The sequence below is a fragment of the Vombatus ursinus genome, unplaced genomic scaffold (assembly GCF_900497805.2).
Source record: "Vombatus ursinus unplaced genomic scaffold, bare-nosed wombat genome assembly UNPS02000582.1, whole genome shotgun sequence".
NCBI classification, from domain to species: Eukaryota; Metazoa; Chordata; class Mammalia; order Diprotodontia; family Vombatidae; genus Vombatus; species Vombatus ursinus.
Genome location: NW_020940360.1, coordinates 1,024,619 through 1,044,029, shown reverse-complemented (window position 1 = coordinate 1,044,029; position 19,411 = coordinate 1,024,619). Strand labels below are relative to the sequence as shown.

At 38.5% G+C, this 19,411-nt stretch overlaps 1 protein-coding gene across 3 annotated transcripts in view; it reads left to right on the top strand.

The window, feature by feature from the left end:
• The window catches only part of HMGN3 (high mobility group nucleosomal binding domain 3), a 72,002-nt gene that overhangs the window by 48,107 nt on the left and 4,484 nt on the right, over positions 1-19,411 (top strand). For all 3 annotated transcript variants that reach the window (XM_027855216.1, XM_027855206.1, XM_027855198.1), the window contains exon 3: positions 15,720-15,749. In XM_027855216.1, the coding sequence (XP_027711017.1) occupies positions 15,720-15,749 (30 nt within the window). The remainder of the gene's footprint in view (positions 1-15,719; positions 15,750-19,411) is intronic.

Here is a 19,411-nt window from a genome sequence, read left to right as displayed (position 1 = left end):
AGAGGTACACAGAAAATATATATGAGAGCTGGGACTTGAATCCAGGTCTTTGTGGCCCTGAAACTAGTTTTCTGTTTACCAAGCCACTCTGCCTGTCATGAGAAAAAAAACCTTTCAAAGTGTAGAGACCTAGCAGAAGATATGAGAATAGGCTGAAATAATGCATTTATTATCTTCAACATTCTATATACTATCTATCAGAGTTGTACCAAGGATGCTTTTAGTGAGCTCCAAGAGTTTTCTTTCTAATACTTTTATTCAGTTACAAAAAGTAATTATTTTTCCCAATTGTACAACAGTCTGCAGAACATTAGCTGTAAAAGAAAAATAGCAGCATAATGACTTACCCCTGGACTACTTCTTTACTACCTTGGGGGGAGAAATCAAGAATGAAATAATAATAAATAAAAATAACATAAAAATGACAAGAACAGATAGCATTTGTACAGCTTTAAGCTATGGAAAGTACTTTATACACATCATCACATTTGAGTCTCACAACAACCGTAGGAGGTTGGTGCTATTATTCCTGTTTTACAGATAAGGAAACTGAGGGACAGAGAGGTTAAGTGGCTTGCCTGGGGCCATACAATGAATTAGTGTGACTGAATTCATAACCAGTTCTTCTGAATCCAGACCCAGCATTCTATTCAAAGCTCTGATAAGTGGTCATCCAGCTTTTGCATGAAGACCCATAGTTAGGGAAAACATACTTCCTTCAGAGGTGACCCATTTCACTTTTGGACAATTCTCATTGTTAGGAAGTTTTTCTCAACATCAGACCTAAATTTACCTCATTTCAACATCTTCTCATTGCTCCTAATTCTGCCCTATGAAATCAAACAGAACAAGGGTAATCCTTCTTTTATATGACAGCCTTTCGAATCTGTTTTGCCAATGTTAAAAAAGGGTCAAATTCAGTGACAAGGCTATGAGGATTTCTAGACTAGTTCGAACCAGTATTATGTCTCTGATCATGGCCCTAAGAAGCATTTTTTGGAAAAGCAGGACAGTTCCCCTTCCATGCTATTGTCTTCAAAGTTTGTTAGGGTTTTTAAATAATCACATCCCCAAATTTAGTAGAATAATGGTTAATCCTTTAATTTTCTTGAAAAAAAAAAAAAAGCTCAAAAAATTAAGTCACCAGGCAGATCTCCAAAAGCAACATAAGATGACAGCGTGAGCATTCCAAAAGGGGCAGCTGAGACTGAGGCTGTGTCTGCCTGTTATGAACAAGACTGTTTTGAAAAGCAGAAAATTCACTCAGAAAGCCATTTTTCGTCTACACAATGCCGAACAACTGGTTTCACTGTTTTGTTTTTTTTTGTTCTATTCGTGTGTGGTGTATTTTAATTCCTTCAATTGGTCAATTGTTATGGCATTGAATACAGTCTTTGGTTGTAAATGAGGAGATCTTCCACCATGAATTCCTTGAGATTTGAATAGTGGCATTGCTAGGATAAGTATATTCCCAGTGACCTTCGTAATAAATATTCTTAAACAGAGATGATCTCGATTTGACCCCAAATGCAGCTCCAAGAATTAAAAGCTATCGGGGTCTCCTATTGTCATGACCTCTCTTCATCTACTACAATTAGTCAGCTAGCTAACACATCTTAAATGCTTACTATATGCCAGGCACTGTGCCAAGCACTAGGGATACTAAGAAAAGCCAAAAAAATCCTAAAACAAAACAAAACAAAACAAAAAAGTCCCTGCTCTGAAGGAGCTCACAGTTTAATGGAGACAGAAGGTATTGTCAAAGCTATCTAATTTTTGCTGACCTTGTGAAAGATCCATCACAGCCAAATCTTCTTAGTAGTCTTTGTACCCAAAGATGACTGGCACCTCAGCAGTGCAACCTGACCCACAGACTCCTCTGGAGAGTACTCCTAGGACAAGGAAAACACACAGATGTGTAAGGAGAGGCACATAGGAATATCCAAGTCCCAAAGCTACACTGTTCTATTGTAATGAGGTCCCTCATCTCCCCTCTCTCTAATTACCGTCAGGTTTTGCACACATAGCATAATCAAGACTAGTTTTGTTTGTTTGGGTTTTTTTATATTTATCTTTTATCCAATGAACAAAAATGTATTATCTCTCCTTCCTTTCTCTTCCCCACTCTATTAAAAAGAAAAGAAAAGTGAAAATCAATTAGGCAAAATAGATTCAGCCAAATCTGTCTCATTGCACTGAGTTCATTCCCTGTCTTTCAGGAGGTGGGTAGCATGCTTCATCATGAGCCCCCTGAAATTGTGGTTGGTCATTACATTGATCAGAATTCTTAAAGTCCTTCAAAGTGGGAGGCTAGTTTTGAAACTCTAGCAATGGAAACCCTACTTCTTCTTCCTGTGTTTTTGTACTAGCTGAAAGAAACTTCAACTTGGGAAGAGAGGATGGTGCCCACTCCTTAGGCCTCTGTATCAGCTCCCACCTCCAAAAGCTCAGCTACAATGGTTTATCTAATGTTCCGACAAGAACTGCATACATTTCAAATTTTACTTAGAAGCAAATAGAAAATCAGCCCATGCCAAGAACCTGAAATTAGAGGTGATCCAGTTTACCTCTCAATCTATGGATAAGTTCCCTACAATCCATATAAATCAAACCCAGTTATAGCAAAATACTATAAAAATGGAAATATCTATGAAATTTTAAAGTGTCCACATTCCATTGAACATTTGGTGTATTTTAACTGACACCTAATACCATGAAAGACTATGAACACCCCAGGATGTTTATCACAATGAGACTTGACCTTTGTCTTCCTTTTGTGGCTAACACTGAAAATATGAGTCTATATATTAAGCACCCTCTCAGGTAGCTTTGAGGGTAACCTCCAATAGACTTCATCCTAACATAATCAAGTAATTAACAACTAGTTATTGAGAATGGTTTCTGTATCTAGCACCTTACTATGTGGTTATAAAAGTCATAGTTAATAGTGGTTTCAGACTAACAGTCTAGAAGAACCAAAATTTAAGAATATCTCAAAGGCTCAATTAAATTTTTGCATCAGTTGATACACTTGGTCTTTCTAGTGTTTTAACCTATCCTCAGGGCATTCTTCATCTAAGAAATTGTTGGTGACAGACAAAAACCATAATTGATGACATCCCCCAACCCCACCTTTTCAGAATATTAGAATTATTTGATTAACAGTGGGGAGAAATTCTACCTAAGTTAATTTACCTGTTCAGTTACATACCAATCAAACTACCAAAAATTAATTTATAGAGCTAGAAAAAATAGTAACAGAATTTATCTGGAAGAACAAAAGGTCAAGAATATTTAAGGAATCAGTGAAAAAGTGTTAAGGAAGGTAGCTTAGCAGTTCCAGATTTTAAACTGTATTACAAAGTGGTAATCATTAAACAATCTGGTACGGAGAGTGGTAGAATAGATTAGGTACACAATATACAATAGCAAATGACCATAATAATCTAGTGTTTGGTAAACCTGAAGATCCAAGCTTTTGGGGTAATAACTCAACATTTGACAAAAATTTGCTGGGAATATTGGAAAGCAATTTGGCAGAAACTAGGTATAAACCAGCATCTCCACCATATACCAAGATGAGGTCAAAATGGATGAATGATTTAGACATAAAGGGTGATATAGTAAATAAGTGTAGCATGAAAAAATGTGCCTATCAAATCAATGGATAAGAGAAGAGTTTATAGCCAAACAATAGATAGTGATAATTACAGGAAGTGAAATAGACAATTTTGATTACATTAAGTTAAAAGGTCTTACACAAACAAAACTAATGCAGCCAGAATTAGAAGGAAAACAGGAAACTGGGAAAAAGAATGTTTGCAACAAGTTTTTCTAATAAAGGCCTCATTTCTCAAATATATAGGGAACTGAGCCAGATAAAAGCCATTCCCCAGTCGATAAATGATCAAAAGGTTATAAACAGGCCATTTTCAGAAGAAGAAATCAAAATTAGTAATAAGCACATGAAAAAATGCTCTAAATCAGTACTGCTTAAAGAAATGCAAATTAAACAACTCTAAGATACCACCTTACACCCATCAGATTTGCTACCATGACAGAAAAGAAAAATGATAAATGATGGAGAGGATGTGGAAAAATTGGAACACTAATGCACATTGTTGGTAGAGTTATGAACTAGTCCAGCCATTCTGGTGAGCAGTTTGGAACTGTGCCCAAAAATCTATAAAACTGCATACCTTTGACCCAGGAATACTACTACTGGGTCTGTATCGCAACGAGATTGAAGAAAAAGGAAAAAGATCTATTTGTTGGGGGAGGGGAATTATTTTAAATTTAATTTTTTTTTTTTAGTTTTCAACATTCTCTTTTATAAGATTTTGAGTTCCAATTTTTTTCTCCCTTCTTTCCCTCCCCCTCCCAGATAACATGCAATCTGATATAGGCTATACAAAACAATCATATTAAACCTATTTCTACATTAGTCATGTTCCAAAAGAAGAATCAGAACAAAAGGGGAAAACCACAAGAAAGAAAAAAAGAGAAAATAGTGTGCTTTGATCTGCATTCAGACTCCATAGTTCTTTCTCTGAATGTGGATAGCATATTCCATCTTGAGTCTTTGGGAATTAATTGTCTTAGATCATTGTATTGCTAAGAAGAGCTAAGTCTATCAGAGTTGGTCTTCACACAGTGTTGCTGTTACTGTATACAGTATTTTCCCACATAATTCATTCAGCATCAGTTCATGCAAGTCTTTCCAGAAAAGGACCTATTTGTACAAAAAATATTTATAGCAGATCTTTTTAAAGAATTGGAAATTGAAGGGGTGCATATCAGTTGGAGAATGGCTAAACAAGTTGTGGTATATGATTTGCTGGAATACTATTGTGCTATAAGAAATGATGACCAGGATGATTTTAGAAAAAACTGGACTTACATGAACTGATGCAAAGTGAAGTGAGCAGAACCTGAAGAACATTGTGTGCAGTTATAGCAATATTGTATAGATGATTAACTATGAAAGATTCAGCTACTTTGATCAATTCAATAATCCAAGACAATTCCCAAAGGATTCATGATGAAAAATGCTATCCACCTCTAGAGAGAACTAATAAACTCTGAGTGCACATTGAAGTATTATTTTTTAACTTTCTTTATTTTTCTTGCTTTTTTGCAACATAGCTAATATGGAAATATGTTCTGTGTTATTTCACATGTGTAATCGATATCATATTGCCTTCTGAATAAGTGGGGGAGGGATTGGAAAGGGCAAGAGAATTCTGAACTCAATTTTTTAAAAAAATTAATCTTAAAAATAAACATATAAATTTATTTTTTTAAAAATCTAATGTTAAGAAAAGGAAAAATCATACCTGGTTATAGTATTTCATATCTTTTAGATAATCCAGTTATTTATAGGGTCATAGATTTAGACCTGAAAGGGACTTTACAAATTATCAAATCCAACACCTATATTTTACAGATAAGGTAACTGAGTCCCAAAGAAGTGAGATGACTTGGCCAAGGTCACACACACAAGAAGTGGAGAGTCAGTATTTGAACCCAGGTACTCTGATTCCAAATCCTGATTCCACTGAACCATGCAACCTCCTAAAGTTGACTTAGCTTTCAAAGACTGGAGCTTTTCAGGGGACAGATTTTCAACAAGGTATCCATCTATCTGTACACATATACATGTATGCATACACCTGCCAGCTATAAAGCAAAGGCTTGTCACAGTCTCCAGCATTTGCATATTAAAGGAAGTTCCCATATGATCATTATGAGAAGAAAAGTAATAAGACATTCTTTTCTGAAGAAGAAAGGTAGATCTCAGAAAAGTGATAAATTTTGAGCAGGGGCAATTAACATCGTTTTAGTAGTAGAAAGGTTAGCTTTTTAGGTAACAGATTGGTATAGATATAATCAAGCTAAAAATGCTTTCTCATTTTCATGTCCCAGACCTTTTATATATTTTGAAATTCTTCTGATGTCCTTGAATTGTCAGAAGCTAATAAACTCATTGGATCAGTAGGAGAAGTCTGACTCTGTAGAAAAAAATGCTTCAATGTGAACATTTCTTCTTTAGAGCCCATGCAGGACTCTGTTACATTATCTTTCTATACAGCTTGTTCATTGTGTTACTTAGAGAGGTGACAAGGACAGCAGGTTTCACAGTTTATTAATGTGTTTTCACTTAATGGATCTTCAATCTAGGTAAGATCAGATAGGTAACATAAAAACAATGAATATGAGGAATTCAATTAAATTCAACAGATATTTATTATTAAATACCTTCTATGTCACACAATGTACTACAAAGACAAAAAGGAAACCATCTTTTATCCTTGTGGAATTCTTCTGAGAGGAACAGCACATGTACAGATTAATAAATACAAATGATTGGTGTGTGGGGAGAAGCACTAACTTTTAAGAGTATCAGGAATTCAAAGAAACATGGGAATACATGTATGCATTGGTTCAGAGTGAAACTATTTTTAAAGGACTAGATGGCTGACCGCAAAGGGTTAAGAATGGTGGTGGAAATGTTGAGCTTCTTTGCTAGCTCGAAGGACTTACACTGCTCCAAAATCTGCATTTGTACCTAAAATTATAAAAGCCTGCTGTTATTAGGATTGTTTAATTGCATTTCTATTTGCCATAACAAGGAGACCAAAAGAGCTTAAAAACTGCCTTAGTCAGCAAACACTTGACTAATTTGGCAAGCAGAGAAATATGAAAAGAAGGAAACAAAGCATTTATTAAGTACCTACTAGGTGCCAGGCACTGAGCTAAGCACTTTATAAATATTATCTCATTTGATCCTTACAACAAGGGCAATACCAATGGGGAATATAAACTCCTTTGTCAAATCTTACAGAGAAGGGTAGTAGAAGGATATGATTAGTGTTACTTCATAAAACAATGAGAAACCATGGGGAAAAAAACAAGTTAAAGAAAACTTACTTAGCGTGAGACCCAACTAAGCAGAGTCACCCCAAGGTCATTTAAGGATAAAATAGGAAGGAGAACAACAAGCAAACCAAAGGGAGAAAAGATCTGCCAAGATTTTTATAATAAACTTTTCACACTGTCAAGGACAGTGGAGCTGCCAAACATGAATTCTAACATCGCTGCCCCTGAGGTGCTTATAGAGGTAGAAATAGAATTGTAGGGAAAAAGTTGGGAAAGGCAAGTGGACTAAATTAAGGGTACACAGAAAAGGGCTATGCTGGAGTTAACAAAATGGTGAACCATGGAGAGATTTATTTTCTAGGTATTTATTATACTCCCTAGGTCCCCTCTTCCCAAAGGTGATCAAGAGAGTTAAGATAATAGATTTAGAACTAAAAGGGGCTGTAGGAACCAGCCATTGGTCCAACTCCCTCATTTTATAGATGAGGAAACTAATATCCAAAGAGGTCATATGACTTTTCCAAGGTCATACAGATAGGAAATGGCAGGACGAGGATTTGAACCAAGAGGCCCTTGGCTCCAAATCTGCTTTACACTGTTCTATTACCTATCTGTATGCCTATTTTCTCATTCTACATAAATATTTTAGAGAATAATCTATACCTGCATGAAGGGCATCCTTGATGAGAGTATTAGAAAGGAAGAGGAAGCCTTTCTCAACTAATATTCTACTGTAGACCCCATAGGGATTACAGTTCTAGACTTGAAATACCTCTCAGAGGCCATCTAGGCCAACCCCCTTGTTTTAGAGATAAGGAAACTGAAACCCAGGGAGGTTAAATTACTTGACCATGGTCATTCATGTAGTAAGCATCAAAGGTGTCTTTACTGTGGCATAATTGAGTAAAAACTATAGAGAGACAAAATCCTGCTGGGCTAATTATTTGTTGACTATAAAAAACAAAAACATGAGTTAATAGAATAAAATGTTTTCTAAAGGACTCTCCCTCTACTAGGTGTCTCCTATGAATACATTAAAATTACAGGAGATTTCTTGAAAGATCTAAGAGAGATTACCTTGTCTAATAACTCTCTGATCACTAATATTAGGCATATGATAAAACTGAGAGACATCACCATTATGTAAAAGATCCGGCCTAGAATCCAAGTCAAAGAGGGAATCCCTGTAGATGATGAGATCCTACAGATGTTTGTTTCTTTTTTGGGTAGGGGGGTGAATAAAATTTCAAAGCCTCCTCGAGATCCATAACTTCTCAGCAAGAGTGTTGGCCTACCTAGGAAGAAAAGACAAATGAATTGAGGATGCATATTGTTCAGACTATGCTATGACTTTTGCCAACCTATACAGCTTGCCCATCAATGGATTTGCATTTTTTAACTATATATGAATGGGTGTATGTGTATACATAAATAGTCATTGCAAATAGACAAGACAGTGAGTTGGAATTGAACATAAGAGCAGACTGGATTGTTTTTGAGAAATTCCAAAGGTCTTTTAGTGACCCCAAACTTCTCCTGAAACAAAGGCCTATTTTATTCAAATCAGTAATCTTTCACTGTAATTTTTGGCTAAGACACAAGACATTGAAGTCTGGAGAATTAAAATGGGTATCATTGAGAACATGACGTAAATAGCTTCTCACCTGAGTTCCAGACCCATAGCATCAACTGCTTATTTAATGTTTCAAACTAAATGCTCTGTAAACATAGCAAATTCAGTATCTCCAAAGCAGAATTCATCATTTCTTTCCCCAAACCTACCCTTCTTTAGAAATACCCTAGTAGTATTGGGAGTGTTACTGTCCTTCCAGTTACCCAGGCTTGCAAGCTTAGTGTCATCATTGACTACTCACTCTTACTTCTCTTACACATCCATTGCCAAAACTTGCTTCAATCTCCATAATATCTCTTGTATAAATCCACTTCTCTTCATTTCACAGACACCACTATCATTCAGGCCTTCCTCACATATCACCTATGCTATGCCTTCTATCTAGTCGCCAGTAATCAAGTTTTTCCCCATTCAAACTGGATGTCCCATAGGCATCTAAAACTCAGCATGTCCAAAACAGAACTCATCTTTTCCCCAAACTCTTCCTCTTCTCATCTTTTCTGTTACTCCCTGGGGTATCACCATCCCCTCAATCACCAGGTTTGCAACCTTAGCGTCAAAAAAAATCGCTTCCCCAGACTCCACATGGCTAATCATGTGCCTGATCACGTGCTTTCTATCGTCACAACATCTCTTTCTTGTCCCATTCTCTCCACTCACAGTCTCTTCCCTAATCACCTCTCTTTGGGCTATTGCGATAACCTTCTCATTAGTCTCCCCACTTGAAGTATCTCCCTTCTCCAATCCGTCCTCCACACAGCAGACAAAGTGATTTTCCTAAAGCAGAGTTCTGTTCCTGTCACTCTCCCCAAGTATTCAATAAAATGCACTAACTCCATTTTATTTATCAAATAAAAATTCCTTTTGACACTTGAAGCTCTTCACAACCTACCTAGCTCCATCCTACCTTTCCAGTCTTCTTATACATCACCCCTCCCCATTCATTCTCCAATCCAGCCATACTGGCTTATTTGCTGTTTCTCACATAGAACACTTCATCTTCCCTCTCTGGACCACTGACTGTCTCCCATGCATAGAAGACATTTCTTTCCTCGTGTCCATCTCCTAGAATCCCTAGTTTTCCTGAGACTTACCTCAAACACCACCTTCTAAGCAAATCCTTAAGTGATCCCTCCAAATGATGCCCACTCTTCCCAAACTAGCTTCCTTCCAGATTCTGCTCAAATTCTGCCACCTTCAGCAAGAGGACATTCCCCATCCTCCCTGTACTCTTCTCTCAGCTACTAGTGCCTTCTCCTCTAAGGTTGCCTTATAGAATCTATTCTATATGTATCTTTTATATTCTATACATGTACATGTTGTCATTGTCTCCTCCTCCTTCTTCTCCTTCTTTTCCAAAAGCTGAGATAATTTACTTTTCATCCTCCTTCTCCTTCTTTTCCTCAAAAAGCTGAGACAATTTTCTTTTGTCCTGCGTAGTTTTCGTTTTCGATTTCTTGAAATATAACTCTGAAAAGCATGCTTTTAAAAAAGCGTATTGTGTTTAAATAGAGCTACTTGACTAGGCCTTTAAACACAAATCATTCTGGCATTCATTGAATGGTCAGTAATAGACCCAGCCCAAACCTCTGCGGCACATTGTTTAAGTATCCATGGCTTAGAATGGATGTAAATAACAATTGTTTTCTATTCTGGCCAGAAACTCTGAGGGTCTTCCCCACTCAGGTTGATATCTTTGGGATGGTAAATTGGACCACCTTTTGTCTCAAGTCTTACCTAACCCTTAGTCATCAAACAGGGGTGGCCTCAGACAAACTGAGACCTGGGAAAGACCTTAATTTAAAAAGGCTAAGGTCACCTATTACATCCTGGGCCCCAGCCAGTCGTCTCAACCTTTGTCTTGCCACTAGACTGCGATGATTCTGGAGAGGATGAGGGCTTTGAGCAGCAATGCTTCACTCAGATCCAACTCACGAGTCAAGACATTACATCCCTGATGTCATTGGTCTTTTTTGAGAATGGAGAGTACACAACAAGGACACAGACTTTTCCTTTTTGCTTTGTATTCTCAGGGCTTAGCAAGTGAATACAGTGCACGTAGTAGGCACTTAATAAATGCTTGTTGATTGATTGAATAGGCTGTAACTCTGGAATCCCACTACTGGTAAAGCATTCCTTGCTCCTCTTAGCAAGTATAGAACCTGTGGCATTTAAAATTCTTTATAACCTGGCCCTTCCCTGCCTTTCCCATCTTCTTACATCTTACTCCCCTCCACACACTCTGCAAATCATCTATATTAACCTACTTGCAGTTTCTTGAGCACTATACTCAATCTTCCATCTCTGTGCCTTTGCTCTAGCTGTTCCCCATGGCTGGAATGCCCTGCCCCCTCACCTCCACCTCTCAGGTTCCCTGCTTCCTTCAGAATGCTGCTTACATTACACTTTATGCAGGAAGCTTTCCCAGTCTTCCCAGCCCCTCCCCAGTTGCCAACGCCTTCCCCTTTCAGGTTATTTTCATATCCTCTTCATATAGTTTGTAAATACCTAGATATTCATGTTATCTCCCCCATTAGAATGTGTGTTTAATTTTACTCCTGTTATGTTTTTTTAGAATGGATATATACAGCCCCTCTCCTAGTTGCTATGTCTTCTTTCCTACCTAAAACTGGATTCTTCCTCTATAGTAAGACTTTTGTCTTTGGATGGCACCCTCCTTTGCAGTATTTTAATGGTGGCCAAGAATTGTCTTATTTTCCTTTCTTTGTGTCCCCAGCATTTAGCCCAGTGCCTGGCACATAGTAAGCACTTAATAAATATTTATTTACTGGTTGTTGGCTGACTATGGGTATGGAATGTTGCATGTGTTGTTAAGACATGGCCAATGTCTTTCTTTTTTCTTAGTTGTATTAAGCACCTACTATGTACCAGGATCTGTACTAAGGGCTGGGGATACAATGAAAGGTAAAAGACAGTCCCTGCTCTGTCATCTAAAGTGCTCGTCTAAGCTTTATCTTTTCCATTGGCTTTATATTACCCCAGCAGTTTTGACTATTAGGGAGCTCTTCCTTAGGCAGCTATGTAGTGGTTGGAGCGCTGGACCTGGAGTCAGGGATACCTGAGTTAAGATTTGTCCATGGATACTTAGTAGCTGTGTGACCCTGAGCAAGATACTTTACTTCTGTCTGTGTCAGTTTCCTCAATTGTAAAATGGGGACAGTAATAGCCCATTACCTCCCAGAATATTGATGAAGATCAAATGACATAACATTTGTAAAGGGCTGACCTATAATAGGAACTTAATAAATTACCTTAATAAATAAGCATTAATAAATGCTTGTTTCCTTTCCCCTTGTGATTGCTGTTCTTCATTTTGTCAGATGTTGGACTATTATGTTCTGTAGTTTCTGATTCTTTTATGTAATCTTAATCTATTTTAAAATTTTGTTTAAAACCAGTATCAAATCATTTTGATAATTGCTGCTTTATAATATAGTTTGAAATTGTATAATGCTAGGCCTCATTATTTTTCTCAGGATTCTTGACCTTTAGTTCCTCCAAATGAATTTTAGCATTATTTTATCTAATTCTATACAGTACCCTCTTGACAGTTTGATTGATATAGCACTAAATCCGTAGGTTAATTTACATAGTATCACCATTTTTATTATATCCTTATGGCCCAACCATGAATAATGATTAACTCTCCAATGATTTATCTTCTTTTATTTTACAAGGGGTGTTTTGAATTCTGTTTGTAGAATTACATGACTGACTGGTAAATAGCATATCTGTTGTTTACATGTGCTTTTGAAGACGCTTAGCAGTATATGAGAACTATTTTCTTAAGTGGCTTAAATATTCTCCCTGCCAGTCTGTTTATTGTATTAATTTGTACTATCCATAAAGAAAGGACTTGCTATGTGAAGATAAACCTCCCTGTCTAAATGAGCACCAAATCAAAAACAGTAGAGTATGAATTTTAGGCAAGACTTGTGATTTCATGGATATTGGGTGGTCCTGATGAGCACAGTCCCTCTACCAAAGGAGATAAGCCACTATACCGTAACTTATAGTCGTAGAGGGCTGCTTAAGGCATTGAAACCTTAAGTTCTTTGCTCAGTTTCACACATCCAGTGTCACGGATGGAACTTTGACCCAAGTTTTCCTGATTATGAGGCCTACTCTCTGTCTACTTTACTGTGGCAAAAAATGAAACAGTCCTAAGAACCTTATAATTTACAGGAAGAATACAATCTGTACACAGAAAGTAAATACAGTACCAAGTAATTTCAAGATGGAGAGAGTTCTGACAGTTGGAAGAAATCAATCAATCTCAGTAGGTATTAATGAAGTGCCTACTATGTGCCAGGCACCATGCTAGGTACTAGGGTTATAAAAGGAGTGAAACCTTGATATCTTCATGTTTATCTGTAGGTGTATACAAAATAGATACTTAGCAATTTGAGGTGATCAGCAAAGGTATATTTATGTAGAAGGTGGTACTTGAGCTGACCATTGAAGGAAACTAGGGATTCTAAGAGACAGGGATAAAGAGGTGATACATTGCTGGCCGGAGGGACAGAGCCAGTGCAACGCTGCAGGGGCATAATAGTTTTTCAAGTATAAGGAACAGTAAGAAGACCAGTTTTGTTAGAACAAAGAATGTTTTTTGAGGGGAATGATGCGTAATAAAGCCTGAAAGGAAGTTTGGGGCCAGATTGTGAAGGGCTTTAGATGTCAAACAGGAGTTTATAATTGATATTAGAGGTAAATAAAGAGCCATTGGAATTTGAGTAGAGAATGAATGTGGTTAGGTGTGGGCATTAGGAAAATCACTGGCAGCTGTGTCTAGAATAAATCGGAATAGAGAGCCAATGAGGTCACCTGGAGAGACAACCGAGAGAACCACGACAAAAACCCTGGGACGACAGAATAACTGGGAGGAGAGGTAGTCAGGAATGTCAGATGCTACAAAAGCATTAGGGAGGCTGAAGATTGAGAAAAATCCATCAGACTTGGCCACTAGGAAATCATTAGTGACTTTGGAAAGGGTAGTTTCTGTTATGGCAAAGTGAGAAGCTCTATTGCAAAAGGTGGAGAATTGGATGAAAGGAGAGGAGGTAGAGGCAACTGGCTACCAGTATAGATAATTTTTTCTAGATGTTTGGTTATGAAGGGATTGGTAAATAAAGGACAAAAACAAAAGAATAGTAGGATGTAGTGAGGGGTTTTTGAGAATGGGGGAGACTTGGATGTGTTTGTAGCTGTGGGAAAGGGGTCTGTAGATAGGAAGAAATTGAGGATTTGAGAGAGCAAAAATGAGGGATAATGTCAAGGGATTCTGAGATGTGGAGAAGAAAGAACTCACATCAAATGGCCTGTGTTTCCTCAATGAAGTACAAGATGAGGTCTTGTACTCTGAGAATGGGGTGATGGGTCTTCTGGGTAGTTTGAGAAGAGGAAACTTCATGAAAGAGCTGAACCTTAAAAGGAAGCTAAATATTTTAGCTATTATAAGAGGCTAAAGTGAGAAAGGAATGCATTCCAGAAATGGGGGCCAGCTGATGCAAAGGCATGGAGTAGGGTACACTTCATCTTTGTATCAACCCCCATCCCTGGACCTCACCTCACCTTCCTTTGCCAGCCATTCTCTTTAGAGTTGTATTGCCATGGTTCCCCTTCTGTGGGGGCTCACCTTCTCCCCCATTCTCCATAGCAGGGGCTCTTTCAAGGTTGAACTGTATCATCTCCAACATAATATTGTCTGTACTTCTACCACCCTCACCCACCCAACAGAGTTTGCCTCAGGCAAGAATTCTCACCCTATATATGGCTCTGCATGAAAGAAAGTAATATGAAATTTCTGGAAATTTGAGTGGCAGCCAGATTGTGGAAGGCTTTAAATGAGAGGCTAAGGAGCTTGTATTTTATCCTATGGCCAATAGAGAGCCATTGAAGATGTTTGAATTGCTAAATAATATGTCAGTTCAGCCTGCAACTGGTTAACTTCTTAAAGACAAACTACAACTTTTTAAAAAGAAAGTTGCTTGGCATTCTCATCAATTCTCCTCTCTAATAGCATAGTAACAAAAAAGGGGAATTGCAGTCTCATCTGGTCCTCTACAAATATTTGCATTTGTTTCTAACCGAAACAAGTTTGTTCATGTATTAACTGAAGTTATTTCCTTTTGAAGAAATAGAATGACAGTGGAGAGCTGGTTTTTAATCTTATTTGTATTGATATTTTTGTTTTTATATCATCTTTATTTCTAAATATATCTCCTCCTATTCAGTGAGCTTGTCCCTTGTAACAAAGATATTTAAAAGAAAAGGAGAAAAAAGTCATTTAGCCAAACAAATCAATACATCAGTCCTATGTGGCAGTTTATGCAATATTCCACACCCATTATCCCCCACCTCTGCAAAGAGGGGAGGAAACTGAGAGCTAGTTTTTGTGAAAGTACCTCAGCTATCTTACACTGTTCTCCTAGCAGTATCAACCGTAGTTTATAGCAAAACCTTAAATTTCTCTTTTTTTCTTTTTCTTTCCCTAACCATAATTACCCTAATTTGAGAGAACCAAACCTGTTTCTTACAGTAATATATAGTATGCCATTTTTCATACTTGCTTTTTAATTATTTCTGATGTATGAAGAACTTGAAGCTTTTAAAATTCTAAAAAGAGACTCTACATCAGTAGCTCTGCTTGGTTTGGACTCGGTGGAAAAGAATGCCCGAGGTCCCCCCAGACCTCTCCCCCTACTCTGCTCCTTCTCCCTCTAGCTAACCTTTGTGTCTTGTCTTCTTCCCCCATTGGACTAAAAGTTCCGTGAGCCTTTCCTTTCCTTATTTTTGTCTCTAGTGCTTAATACAATGCCTAGCACATAGTAGGTACTCAATAAATGTTTATTGAATTATTTTTTGACATTATGTGTTAGATAGGTCCTGGAGTCAGGGGACCTTGTTTACTAGCTGTGTGACCTTGGCCAACTCTCTTACCTGCTTTGAGCTTCAGTTTTCTCATCAACAAAATGGGGATCATAGTATTTGCCCTATCTCTCTCACAGAGTTGATGTTATAGAAACATTATAGAGCACTACACAAAGGGAGGTTTTTATTATTATGACTCATCACAAAAAAAAAGACCTCTGAAAGTGAGAATTAGTGGAATTTTTGTTTTGTTTTGTTTGTTTTTGGTTTGGTTTGATATAATACAACTCAAATATTTCTCTTTTCTTTCTAGCCCACAAGACGGTCTGCAAGATTGTCAGCTGTAAGTATTTTATAAAGCCCCTTGGGGTAGTCCCTGTGGGCACATAGTCCCCCATTCCAGAGCAAGTCAGTGACGTTGCTGTTGAAAGGAATGGTAAGGTGATGTTTCCCTTGCTCCCTTTTCTCTGTTTTAAAATAACTGGTGTCACAACTATTCAGTCACGTTTCACCGGTGCCGCCAATCAATCAGTAACCATTTATTAATTACCTACTATGTGCCAGTCACTGTGCTAAGTGCTGAGAATACAAAAAGAGGCAAAAGACAATCCCTGCCCTCAAGGAGCTCACAATTTAATGAAGTAATCTGAAGTAGCTTCACTGTATCGAATGTGCACCAATGAAATGTGACAGCATGGAATTATACAAGATCATTAAATCATCAATGCAAAAGAAATATATTAGGTAGTCTCTTGGCATTTGAGTCCTATTTAATGATGTGATGTCACTGGCAGGAAGTCTGGCTCTCTATGTCTCCCTGATTAATACATGGAAAGATTTAGTGTTGGGAGGAATTCTAGGAGTGGTCTGGCGTGCCTCACCCAACTTGAAAGGCCAGTGGCCATGAGTCTTGGTAACGAGTAGGGCTCCCACTACCCCACCTAGATACACAGCCCAGTGTGCACCAGATTGGAGAGAAGGGCTGGCCTTAACTGGGAAAACTCTGCTGGTCTCACTGTTGCCAGCAGTCTAATCCTGCTAGCTCCGTCTCTCCTACCTTCTCTGCAATTTCGGTATCTTCCTACTACTAGACCCTAGAATTGACCTCAGGTTGGAGGGACCAAATCTAAAATGGGTATTGGGCAGGGTAGATAGAGTAGTGGGCAGGGCCTGGATTCTAGGATTGCTATGCCTAACTAGCTGTGAGACCTTGGACAGGTCATTTGAACTCTATGGACTTCAGAGCTCCTCTGAGCAGCCCCTCAGTTTTCTTCATCTGTGTAGGAGGTCAGAGGTTCTTAGCCTGGGGGCCTGTGAACTTTTTTTAAAAAAATATTTTGATAACTGTATTTCAATATAATTGGTTTCCTATGTAATCTTTAAGTATTTTATTTTATGCATTTAACAACATTCTGAGAAAAGGTCTGTATGCCTCACTGGACTAGTAAAGGGGTCTCTAACACAAAAAGGTTAAGAACCCCTGGACCAGGTGATTTCTAAGGTTCTTTACAGCTCTTTTATACTATATTGAGTATAGTCTAGGACAGGGGTAGAAACCTGTAGCCTGTAGGCCACATGTGGCCTTCTTGGTCCTTGGGTGCAGCCTTTTGACTGAGTCCAAGTTTTACAGAACAAATCTTTTTATTAAGGGGATTTGTTCTGTGAAGTTTGGACTCAGTCAAAATGCCTCGCCCCTGGTCTGGGAGGACTCTTGAAATAAGGTAGAGCAGGGGTAGGCAGGAGGGACTGTGAAAACAGCAGGGGTTAAATGGAAGACTCCCCAGTACTGGGGCCTATACTGATTTTGACACTCTAGAGCTTTCACACTGTGGGGCACATTCCTGTTTCTGTTCTAGCCCCAGTAGGACCTGCAGTAGTAGGTGGGCACCAAATCAAAAAATGGTATTAGGACCAAATTGAAAATACAAATTCAAATACCAAATTGAAAATGTCTCAGATTAGCCAGCTACTCTGAAAAGGAGTGAGATGCAAAGGGGCATAATGCATAGAGGACCAGCCTTAGAGGTTAGAAAGTGTCGGGTTTGAGTCCTGCCTCTGAGTTGTGGAATCTTAACCTCTTTTTAACCCTTGCAGACCATAAGTTGCTTGTCTGCAGTGGAGGGAGCAGTTTCCACACCAGAAATTCATCCAATAGAAAAAAAGTCACAGACCTGCACCACCCCCCCCCAAAAAAGGAGGGAAGAAAATGAGTTTTAGCAGAACCATTAGAGAGAGCAAAAGGAGGTCGAAGTGTAGAATAAGGAAGGGAGTGGCAGGAGAAGGGCAGGTTTTCTGTAACAGTCATTCTGCTGCATTGCATTATTCCTGACCTTGTGGTGGATGAGGGAGGGGGCCCAGTGCATTCCCTTTTTCTCACACCTTTAGCAAAGTCTTAGAAAGTGAAGTTTATACTATCTTCACATTTTAACAGTAGATAACACAGCAAGCTATTCTATTCAGTGACTCCATAGCTAGTTTTATCTGTAGATTTTTGTGTCTCATTTTAAATAAATAACTAATAAGGTTTTCAGGTGACTAGGAATCAGCAGCACATATACACTCTCACACATGCATGAGTGCAGAGCCACATGCCCCTTGCTTTCCCTGAGATATAACAATCTATGCCAGACTCGAGCAGAACTTCATCTCTGGAATCACCAGGATCACATATGGAGACAGAGGTCACCCTTGTGCATTCCCATTGAATTGATCCTTGAAAGCTGAATCCAGGCATGATGTCATTTATAGAAAGTAATAGAAAAGCAGATGAGTTGATTGTGTCTGGAGTCCATAGTCTAAAGTACAAAACTTCTGGACTCGGGAGCCCCTTCCTTCTTACTTATTGTTCTGCCTTTGGGGACAGGCACGTGGGATCTGAGATTTAGAACTAGGAAGGTACCTCAGAAGCCTTGGGCCCAGATCTTCCTGGCTCCCTGTTCCACACTTGAGCTTGGGGTCTTTGATAAAAACATTCCTAGCTCGTCAAGGCCCATTCTTTGGCTGGTGGAACGCTTTAGAAATCTGAACTCTTCTAAACTTGAATTGTCTATGGTTTCACTGTATACTCTGGACAGTGAAGCCAGGTGGGTACCTGAAATCTGTGTTGCCTGGAAATGTTGGAAGATGGGCTTAAATATTTTTATATATAACATGATATGATATTATTTGACAATATTATGTACATGTATATATTATATATTTTTATAATACAGATGAAGAAGCTGATGACCCAGAGGGGCTCTGAAATCCATAAATAACCTGCTTGAGATTCCACAGCTAGTTAGGCAGAGCAATATTAGAGTCCAGGAACCTTTCAACTACCCTGCTCAATCCCTATTTGGGATTTGGCCCTTTCTGACTCTGCCTGAGGACAGTTCTAGGTATAGTGGCAGGATCGATTATCATACCATATTCTTTCATAGCCAACCTTTTGTGCTTTCATTACTGCAGAGAATTAGGGGTTGAAAAATCTCATCATCCTTTCCTAATGACCTAAGTATGCCCGTTTTGTCTGTAAGCTAAAAAGACATCTGAGGAAGCTGGGCCCCTGCCTGCTGATGGCGATGCCTCCCTGGAAGAAGGCGGGGCAGCAGAACCAGCAGGTGTTTATTTATGGAGACCTCTAAAGGACCAAAAGAGAAAGGAAAGCAAAGCAAGCTTATGCTATTTCTTCCCTTCAGTGAGCTTTTTCTTGACTATCTTAATTTTGGGGTAGGAAATTAATTAACAAGAGATGATGTTCCTATATGGTATCATGTTGGTACAGCTGGTGTGGTACAATGCAGGTTGGCTCCTATTCTGTGCCTCATAGCCTTAAGTTGTCTGGGATACTGACAAGGTAAGTGACTTGTTTAGGGTCACATAGCCAGTATGTGTCAGAGGCAAGTCTTGAACTTGTATGTGTCCTGGACTCCAAGGCTAGCTGCTATTAACAATGATGATGATGATGATGATGATGATGATGATGATGATGATGATGATGATGATGATGATGATGATGATGAT